Source organism: Lotus japonicus, chromosome 3, assembly GCF_012489685.1.
Source record: "Lotus japonicus ecotype B-129 chromosome 3, LjGifu_v1.2".
NCBI lineage: Eukaryota > Viridiplantae > Streptophyta > Magnoliopsida > Fabales > Fabaceae > Lotus > Lotus japonicus.
In genome coordinates, this window is record NC_080043.1 from 15,648,752 (window position 1) to 15,659,315 (window position 10,564).

At 37.9% G+C, this 10,564-nt stretch overlaps 1 protein-coding gene across 4 annotated transcripts; it reads left to right on the forward strand.

Annotated features, from left to right (window-relative positions):
• Window positions 1–1,071: 1,071 nt before the first annotated feature.
• Window positions 1,072–9,209, forward strand: LOC130748716 (DAR GTPase 2, mitochondrial-like). 4 transcript variants are annotated; one of them, XM_057601959.1, is made up of 9 exons: window positions 1,072–1,564; window positions 2,484–2,676; window positions 2,770–2,874; window positions 3,579–3,656; window positions 4,397–4,547; window positions 4,687–4,757; window positions 6,377–6,473; window positions 8,401–8,609; window positions 8,791–9,209. In XM_057601959.1, exons 2-9 carry the CDS (start codon window positions 2,509–2,511, stop codon window positions 9,043–9,045), a joined length of 1,134 nt encoding a protein of 377 aa, XP_057457942.1. In that variant the 5' UTR covers window positions 1,072–1,564; window positions 2,484–2,508; the 3' UTR covers window positions 9,046–9,209. The 4 variants fall into 4 exon arrangements, with proteins under 4 accessions (XP_057457942.1, XP_057457943.1, XP_057457941.1 ...); XM_057601960.1 differs by having other exon boundaries at window positions 1,072–1,538; XM_057601958.1 differs by having other exon boundaries at window positions 1,073–1,560.
• Window positions 9,210–10,564: the final 1,355 nt, after the last annotated feature.

A 10,564-nucleotide genomic window follows, 5' to 3' on the forward strand; every position in this document is an offset into this window, starting at 1 on the left:
TAAGCGAATTCTATTTTAGTTATTCTGAAGAAAAATAAAGTTTAATGACGGTCATTTTTATAATTATTGGCAGTTTTTTACTGCCTCTAAACGTCATTTTTTTCTTTTAAGGGACTAAAATCAAAGTACAAACTTAGAGACTCACCATTAGAGCTGTCAATTTGGCCCTAGGCCCTAGGGCCAGCCCCAAGCCCTCCTCTCTTAGCCCTAACCCACACAACCTTATTTTTAAATGTGGGTCATTCAGCCCCACCAAATAATATGGGTTGAAGAGGTCTATCCCTAGGGCGAGCCCCCTCCCTTTTCTTCTTCCATTTTTAACATTTAGTTAACATAATTTTTTTAAGAAAAATATAAACCCCAAAATTTTCAATTTTCTAACCTAATTTACGGGGATTAGATTTCCCACCCCTATACTAGATTTCACACCCCCATTTTCGGATTTTTAAGTTTCGAATTATTTCAGAATTTTATATTCTGAAATTTATTCGGGATTTACATTCTCAGCAGTGCAAAATACAATGTAGCAAGTCACTTTTAAGTGAGAAAATACTTCGGATTTTTATGTTCCGAAATATTTCGGAAATTAAGTTTCCGAAAGTGTTTTAAGTGGGATGACATGTGGAGACGGCTGAGCAAAAATATCTGAACCGACCCATACCCGATGAAACAGAATTATTTTTCATCATTGCGGGCGGGTCGGGTCAGATTTCGGTTTGTAGAAATAGCTAGAAACGGTTGCAACCGGTCGGTTTCGGGTGGGCAAGACTCAATCAATCGGAACCCGAACCGACCCAAGGTATTAAAATTAATTATTTTTTTTCACGTGATGAGTCAACTAGCACTGTCACACTAGGCTGTGACTACTCATCAGTGTGTGATGAGACTAGAGCCTACAACTTTTTCTGTAACAAAGCTTTTCTTTTCTGCCATACTAGCCTAAGTAAGTAGCCTTTCATCACGTGCTTGACAAAGAAATAAAGAGGTAATAATAAAAAAATCAAATACTCCCTCACCGGTCACCATTCATCACTTTACCTTCTTCAAATAAATATAAATATTTCCTTGTCTTTCTCTTGCTCTCCTTCTCCAGACTCCAACCGCGCTTCCACTCTGGTTCACTGCCATTTTTCTCCTTCTTCCCCCTTCCTCTTCTTGGCCACACCCATTCTTCCATCTTCACAATTCTATTTTCACCCTTGCCTCTTCTAGGGAGAACCATTGTTAGTCATCTTTGAACAAAAGACCTTGCAAGATGCGAGCTCTGCAACCTAATTTTACCCGTATGTTTCACCCGACGCCGACCGAAACCGACCCATGCTCAGCCCTATGTGGAGTGTCAAATCCAATCCCCCTAATTTCCTAGTTCCTACGTTCTTCATCTCTCCTTAAAAAAAAAATTACGTTCTTCATCTCTACGATTGCCCATCGCCTCTTCGCCGCCGCCGGCATCGCCGATTTCCACCGCCACTCCGTCATCAGTTCAACGCAGAAGAGTGGATTCGAAGCCTCAAAACGGTGCTGACTTGGAGCCAAGGGTACTCCCAAATTGCTCTTTGTGTAGGTCACCACTTTCATTCTTTACACCCCCTGACTTGGAGCTCTTCTTAGTTTGATTCTGTGTGTTCATAACCATAGCATGATTTATACATAAATAAGATAATGACACTTTTGAAGTGGTTTTAGTTGTAATTTCTCTAGCAAAATGAGATACATGCTTTGAAAAGTTTAGATTTTGGTGTGTTGTTTGTTCATCTTTAGGAAACAGTTACTTGCCCTTTCTCCTCTAGTCTCTGCTAATTTTAGCTGGAGTGGCTCTCCAACTAAATTTACATTTTAAGCTTACTTTCTTTCTTTCTTTTTTTACCTGTTATAGAAGATGTGTACTGACCTTTAAATTTAAAGTGTGCTGAGTGCTAAAATGTAATGGGTTTGGTTTGATGTTTCAGTTTTCAGTTACCTTGAGAGAAATTTAAAGTCATATTCTTCCCTTTCTTATGCAAAAATCACACTTTTGTTTTTCTCTGTACTGTTATAATCTATTCTGCTGAATCGCTATATCCGACTTGTAAGCTTAATCTTTGGTTAGGAATATATTCTTGTCATTTCCTGGTTTTCTATACTTGAATCTTAACAGATATTCAGCATCTATCTTATCAGCATTTGTTCTTCATGATGAGGAATATCTATATTTAGTTTATTTAATTCAATGACTAATTTCCAGAGATACTTGTTAGCATTATTATAGTGCTTCCATGATCAGATTTAGAATAAATATTTTTGTTTCCTGCTGATTTTTTTCCAGAATTATAGGGCCGTGGGCTGGCCCTGCCCACAAGGCTTTTGGCCCCATGGGCTTTTTTGTGTGTGGGGCATTTTGGCCTTATGGGCTTTTTGGCCCTAGCCCACGTGAGGCTGGGCTGGCCCTAGGGCCAAATTGACAGCTCTACCGACCATTAACCGAACTATTATTTGTGTAATAGGTTTACAGTGTCGATTCAATTTGAAATGGCAGCGGCATCGCATTTGGGAAGACGAATAGGAACAGCTCTGAAGGAAATGATAGGATCCAAGAAGCGAGCACCATGGCACGATTCTCTCATGGCTGCAGCTTCGACCGCCATTGTAGAAAGGATCCCTTTAGTCGATATCATCGTCCATGTTAGAGACGCTAGGGTACATACACATTCACTCTTCTTCTTCTTTTGCTGCTATTTTCTTGCATTTCAATCACTCTTCCTTATATTCACTCACAGTCTTCAATTCCAGATTCCATCGTCCTCTGAGTGCCACTTGCTCAAAAACTGCCCTTCTTCCTCTAAGCAAATTATAGCGCTCAACAAATCGGATCTCGCTTGTTCTTCAGGTTTGCAGGTCTGTTTTTCTTTTCTTTTTCTTTATGAAATGTGTTAGAAGTCCCACATTGGCTAGATATATCGTCAAACACGTGTTTATAAAGGATAGAAAAACCCTCAACTCTTGAGCTAGCTTTTGGGTTGAGTTAGGCCTCCCTAATTCTAATAGAATGTGATTCTCAGTCTGCTGGAAAACATGGTAGGAGAGAAAATGGGGAGAAAGTGATGAGAGAAGAAATTGAAATTGCAATAAGTATACAATGAAGTAATGAGCTTATTGAAGTAATGAACTAAGCTAATTAGAGTAACCTGCAATGCTACTTAGGCTAACCACCTAACCAAACAAGTAACTATAGCTAATACACTAAAAGGACAACCTACCTGATGCTGTAAAATGCTCCTATGGTGGGGTCTAGAAAAGGGGTTGGACACATTTTGTGTACATTGTAGAGTCCCACCTTACATATTCGTGCGGTTGATTCCACCACTCGGACCTGTGATATCGTAATCACACAGCAGCAACTCCGACTATTGCGCTGAGGCTTCCCTTCTAACCTATAGACTGAGCTAAAAACTTAACTAATGGAATTTAATCAAACTCAACCAATTCACCGTCTGCAGTAATGGGTGAATTGAGTTCCTTTTGAATTTATTAATTTATAACTTCTGATTTTTGTTAGTTTTATTCAATACTTTTTTATTTGTAATTTGTTTTATGAATAGGCATGGACAGAATATTTTGCGGAAAACAACTGCATATCTTGTGGAGTCAATGCTCATAATAAGGAGAGCATCAGAAAGGTATACTGTAAGTTCCCTTTTGTGCATTCCTCTGTTGAGCCTCAGGGATGAAGGATCCTAATGTAAATATCCTGGTGTTTGACATTGTCTCTAATGTTAAGGGACATGGAACCAAGTTTCTAATTTTAAAACTTGCAGTCGTGCAGTTCATATATTAAATGGATATGAATTAATTAAAAACTCTCATTGATATTAGTTATTAGGAATCTGTATATCTGCAGCGTAATGCATCCATGCTTTTGTGTGTAGCACGGTAAATTGATCTACATTAATAAGACCTTTTAAGTGCAATCTAAGGAATGACCAAAAAAAATTCAAATGCAGGAAAGACCAATTAGAGATTCTGAAAAATGTATTGTGTTTTTTCTATTCCTTTTGACCTTTTGCTACTTTTTGGTTTCTCTCCACCCTTTCCTTTTAGTAATTGTGTAGTTTTATTTTGCTTTGTTTCTTGTTTTGATGCATGTTTTTTGTGGAAATAAGATTCCAAGCAAATGGATAGTGACTTGGGCTGATCGGACTTAGTGCAATTTCATATTTGGTGTTGGGTCGCCTATTTCCAAAGTAATTTTGTATGGACGTATAAAAAAATATTCTCCATGTTCTAGAAAAGGAAAAAATTCTCCGAAGAGTATGATAAATTTTGTGACTATATTGTCATAATTTTTGTTTCCCCCCTTTCTAATTGATTTAAGAGTTGTTCATGAACCAATTTACTAATAGTGACTTTGCTTTGACAGTTTCTAACCCTTATACAAGGCCAGGTGAGAAAGTTAGGGAGAACTGATCATGCTAATTATACTGCAACAGTAATGTTAATTGGGATTCCAAATGTTGGTAAATCTGCACTTGTCAATGCCTTGCATCAAGTGGGGAGAATTAGTGCAGCAGGTATTGAAATTACTATTACAATTCTAATGGAACAAGCTAAATGACATGCTTTACTTTTCTGAAACACAAATGGTTGCAATTCACAATATTTTCATTTTTTATCTTATACTTTTTTTCTTTGGAAAATTTTATTTTATAGAAAAAGGAAAGTTGAAACATGCAACTGTGAGTCCAGAGCCAGGGGAGACTAAAGATATACGAAGTTTTAAGGTTAGTCGTTGAAACATGCAACTGTAGGTATCTCCACTTTCTTCCCCCAAGAATATGCTTCGTTACCCCACGTTCAAGCCATTACGGTCCAATTAAAGCCCCAAAAGCTGGCCAAGCCTATTACTATGGTCTTAAACATGTATTCATGTAGAATTAAGACTGGTGTGCTAAATATGAGTTAGTTAGAGAGACACGTGCAATTTTTTGTTAAGAGGAGTGAGAAAGGAAGAATATGATGTAAAAAAGGAAAGGGGTTTTACGTGAGGACCAATTTTCGGGTTTTGACTCTTTTTGGAAGGCTTTAGAGCTTTGGCTTGGAGAGATCCTCCATGGTTGGGGGTTGATGCTCTTCCTATCTATATCGCCTCACAATTTTCCAGTCAGTAAAACGGACTCCGTTTCTGCGATAAGAAGTTTGTCTTATACTCTTATTCCTATCAATTGGTGCTTTCATTGATAGATGCTTTTGCATGCAGTGCAGAATGACCTTCACTCGAAGTCTTAATGTCTGATGTTGTTTGGCTGGCATGTCTTTGAGGAGTGCCCCTGAATCCTCTAGTACGTCCGTGAACCTTATCTCCTCCGTGAAGTTTGAAATAGATCTCCTTAGTGTGGTCAAACTTCCTGTAGTAAGTGCACTATCTATCATCACGATTTCTCTTCACTAGAGATTCTCTGGAAGAAGTGGATCCTTTAAGCAATCCTTTCTAGAATCTAATGCCAAGTCATCAACTAATATGGAGTTCAATATTACTGTCCCCTGATTCTCCCAACTACGAAAAGTATGAAATACATTTGAGAGTGACGGGAGGTTTTCCTTCCCCAATATCTGTACCCGAATTGGGCAGATAAGAACTTAAAGATTGTTGACTTCTCAATGAACTCAGTAAGAGCGGTATGATCATCAAGGCATTTCATTGTTAGATTATGATATTGATCTAACTCAGCCTAGTAACCATTTAGAGTTCATTTCATAATATTGAGTTGCAGAGAGGGTTCCCTGCCTTGTGCGGAAGATCTTATTCTTTAATTCATAACAGGCAGATATAGATTTCCTGCTTCATAAAATAAGTCTTTGTCGAAGTCTCCCAAATATCCTGAGCAATAGGGAGAAACATACAGTTCCAGGTAATCTTTAGAATCATAGAATGCCACAGCCAAGTCATATTGAGAGAGTCCTCATCGAACCACATATCATAGCCACAGTTTGTTTTTTCCGGAGCTTTGTTTTCCAGCCATCCCTTGAGAGTAGTGCTAAAGAGCTGAGCCCGTTGAAAATAGTTAATCCCATCAAGGTGTTAAGATCCTTGAAGGTTGGGCAGATCATTACGAGTCAAGGGAGGAATAAAGGCTGTTGTTTTGTCTCCTGTCATGATTAATATGACATTTGCAAAGGAAGGAAATGGCACTATGCAGCCAAGAAAAGGACGAATGAAAAAGGCCACAATGTGTATCTGAAAAAAATAGTAATGTATTTAAATGTTAAGTTAGCTAAGCTTGATGCTTATTTCATACTTTTTGTCAGCCAATAGCTTTCTATATTTACTTCCTATCCGTCTTTTCATGTATTAGTACATTTTTGTGCTTTTCATACTTATGAAACTTTGCTTTCCATTCAGATTGGTAGCCATCCCAATATTTATGTGTTAGACACTCCGGCCGTCTTGTCTCCTGAGGTTCCTGATGTTGATGTCATATCTAAATTAATTTTAACAGGTATGTCTAATTAATATTCTTAACAGCCAAAAAATTTATGTTCTTCTTCCTTAGGTTTTCATTTTTTTCATAGCTTAAAATGAATATTATTAGAACTTAAATATAGAAGGGAATATTGGTTTATTTAAAAAGGAAGAATTTTTTTTGTTAAAAAAATAGGCAGCTACATTCTTGTGTTATGGTATTACTATCATGTACGATTTTTCTGTGTGGCTGTCGATGCGGGGTTTGATGAGCAAGTTGTGTGTTCTATAGAACACTTTGTGATGGTTATTCTCGGACAAAGTGCATAACAGACATTGCAAAGAGAGAAAAGTGGAGAAGCTATGAATTATCAACCTTACTAATTAAATTCTCATCCTTACTGTCTTATATCCAGTTTGTTATTGGGTTGTTCCCCAGGCCCTCGTGCACATATCCACCAAGGCCTTCATTGTGTCCAGCCTTGGGTTGCTTTCATTTTACCCATTATTTAGTCAAGCATCTTCATTATGCCACTGCCTCATAGTTTTCTTTGTTCAAGCTTGACTGCCGCTAAGCACTAGTGAACACCACTGTCGACCACCAGCAAACCCACCAAGAGGATTGTCGCCCTATTTCAAGCCTGCCTTAGTTCCATTTCCAGAGTTAGTTGGTCTCAGATCTCAGCCATTTTGCGACAATTGGAAAGCCCTAATGTGGATTCACATCTGGTGTGAGTTACGCAGGACCTGTTTGGTTGTGGAAATATTTACATGAGTGCCTTGTTTTTCTTTTGCTTAGTGGGCGCTACATTGTCTTAACAGAGAAACAGCTCTCAGTTTTGAGTGTCATGTTTGTTGTTTAGTTCAAAGGGTTTCACTTATCCTGACGATGGATTCATTTGATTGCGTTGACATTGTCGTTCTACATGATCATAGAGGAAGTTACATCTCTTTGCAAATCTAAGCCGGAACATCTGTGAGTACTCGCGTAGTCCTTTAGTAAGCTATGTGACATTTGTTCTCTAACCATGACCTAAGGGTTCTAGCTTCTTATCCTATAACACTTCTGGTCCTCATGATTATTGACTTTGGTGCTGCTGCTCATAAGACACCTCATCGCTCACTTTTTTTCATCCTATACCACTTTATCTCTGTGGCTAATAGATCCTATACCCTCATAGTATTGGATGTAGTAAACATTCGACTCCAACATTCTATTCTGTTGAATAATCTGCTTGGTGTCCCTAGACTTTCCAATAATTTTATGTCAATTCACAAACTCACCCAAGATTTAATTTAACTGTGGTGACATTTTTTCATTCCATGTTTGATTGTCTGAATCTTGACACGGGGAAAAACAAATGGAGTTGCCAAGGAATATGGCTAATGAGGATAGTACCATCAGAAAGCGTTAACTTCACGAAAATGAGAGTAACAAGCGGGTCATTGATTATGCAGAATCTGCAATCTCTTAAATATTGCTTCAGCACAGGCATTCTGGGCATCCTCCCTTTAGTGTGCTCAGAAGGTCTTTGTTTCGTTGCCCACTTCCAAAAGTGTCTATTGAGACCTTTCATGGTTAAGTTTGTCAGTTCGCCGAACACTATCGTGCAACTTTTCTTTCTAGTAATAATAATAGTACTGAACCTTTAGATCTTGCAAAGTAGTTTGTTCCTGTATTGATGATTGTAATTGGGTTCCATGGATATTTACTTGCCTGCCAATTTGTACTGTGTGATTAAAAACACAGTTTGGGAGACCAACTAAGATATTTCGTTCTGATAATGGGGAAGAGTATGTGAATCAAAACCTTTATTTCAAAGTGAACCATACAACAAAAACAACTTGCATAACTGGAAATGTATTACTGCTTTGATTAGCTTTTGCAATCCAAATTTCAGAGTTTCTCTCTTTTTTTCTTTTAGGTCTGATTCAAACTTCATTTTGATCTTTATGCTATGCAGGCGCAATTGGGGATTGTTTTGTTGAGATAAAAGAAATTGCTCAATATTTTCTAGCTATTCACAACTCAAGTGAGCAGCAGTACAAGAAATGGGCAAAGTTATCTGCCAAGGATAATGATGGATTATTCCTCAACAGCACAACAAAACGTTCGACTAGCTCAGGGTTGCACATGAAGCAGAAAAAGCAAATCCCTACAGATCACACACAGGTATCTATCTATAATTATTTTCTATATTCTGCAAGCTGATGTAATTTTTCAAGTATGATAAAAAAAACTACTGTATGAGATGGGTGACTAAGTCCCATATCATATGAGCATTTTTTCTTGATTTCACATGGTTGATATGTTTGGTAAAGAATAGTTGTAAGGAGTTGTGTGTATGTTGCAGGATTGCATAGTGCAGGATGTTCGACAAACACTTTATGAAACAATTTCATCTTTTGATGGCAATATAAGATGTGAAGATGAAATGGCAGCACTTATAGCTAGGCAATTTAGTGCCTTGCAGGAAGCATTCCACATTCCAACTGAGTGTGTAGAAGATGCTCATGTCAAAGTTGCTGGGAAGTTGCTTAATCTTTTCCGTACGGGTCGCCTTGGACATTATGTTTTTGATAATCTTCCCAGAAATAGTCACCGATAAGGTTTTTCTTTTTATGATTTTTAAATTCTTATGCCAACGTACGAACAAAGTGCACTTTTGTTATAGTGACAGCCTTTGTCTTCCATCTGCATCAACACTCGTTACAAAGAACGGGTCATGAGACCCAAGGGCTTCTACAATTATGAGGAGCACACACTTTCACATTTGAAATCTTCATCGGAATAATTCTTCCGTCGAAGTACAAGAACAATCTTAAGAGACATGATCCTCAAAGCTAATAATCAATCCGTGTTAGAGATTTATGTACCTTTAAGAAAACAATATTCACAATCGCTTCAACTGATTCACTCACTTAGATAAGCAACTTAGAACGGAATACAACTTCAAATTTAGACGTCAAGAACAAAAAGCATATTCAAGCATGAGTAAAAATCATAAATAACGTTTGAGTAAGACGAATTACTACTAAAAACAAAATCTAAGTATGCAAACACATGAAAATGAAGAACCTAGGACTAACAAAAAAGTTTGGCAAACAATAAGAAAGTAACTAAAATAAAGATTAGAAAAGAAAGAGTGAGATGAAGTGCCTAACAAGAGCCTCAACTAGCCTATCTGTACTAATAGATAAACTTGTCCATAAAGTAACAATCCCTTGTTATCTAAATCTTTTCTAAATCATCACAAATTCGGGCCCACAAAAAGAAGTAAGCTGCTGAACACTCCGACATTCACGGGTCCAACAAGAATGTCGAATCTTTAATCGAAGTGAAAATGAGAGTTGTAAATCTTTAAGTCATCTTCGTGGGCCTTCAATCAGATCCTGATGTTGGATTTATTAATCCAGCGTCACCCTTAGGATTTGATGGGCTTAACATCCCACCCCATGGCGCTTAACATCGCAGCCCCTTGAGGACTCTGTGCTATAAGAAAATAAAGTTGCGCCCTCACTAACAGCAATTGCTTTTGGCGTAGTGGTAAGCGCTTGATCCAATAAGTGGTATCAGAGCAAGGTCATGGGTTCGAATCCCCCGGCTAACACTGGGGGGGAGATTGTTGGATTTATTAATCCAGCGTCACCCTTAGGATTCGATGGGCTTAACATCCCACCCCATGGCGCTTAACATCGCAGCCCCTTGAGGACTCTGTGCTATAAGGAAATAAAGTTGCGCCCTCACTAACAGCAATTGCTTTTGGCGTAAGCGCTTGATCCAATACCTGATACTGAGTTCGGTAGCCCAAGATATGATTGTATTAGTGCATACTGTTCCAGACCCGCAAGATTAGCGACATCAACTTTGTAAGGAAATTCGTACTAAGTTAGAGGCTGATTTGTGAATTTGGCTCAACATGAAGGTTGTAGGACTTCGAGTTAGCTTTTTAATGACATATTATTCGCCTTATTTGGATATCTATAACTCCATATTCAACCTGTTCTAGTGAAAAAGGGTCATAAAAGCTAAAATGAAAGAATTAACAACTTTTCTATGAATAATCCAAATAAGCACTAATGATCAAAACATGGCTAAGGTATAACAATCTAGCGCAAAATGAATAT

Bases quoted from the DNA above. Each gene is read 5' to 3' on its own strand.
- LOC130748716 (XM_057601959.1), top strand. From the start codon at position 2,509: ATGGCAGCGGCATCGCATTTGGGAAGACGAATAGGAACAGCTCTGAAG. The intron at 2,677-2,769 runs GTACATACACAT...CTTCAATTCCAG, and splicing joins TCCATGTTAGAGACGCTAGG to ATTCCATCGTCCTCTGAGTG. The intron at 2,875-3,578 runs GTCTGTTTTTCT...TTTTATGAATAG, and splicing joins CTTGTTCTTCAGGTTTGCAG to GCATGGACAGAATATTTTGC.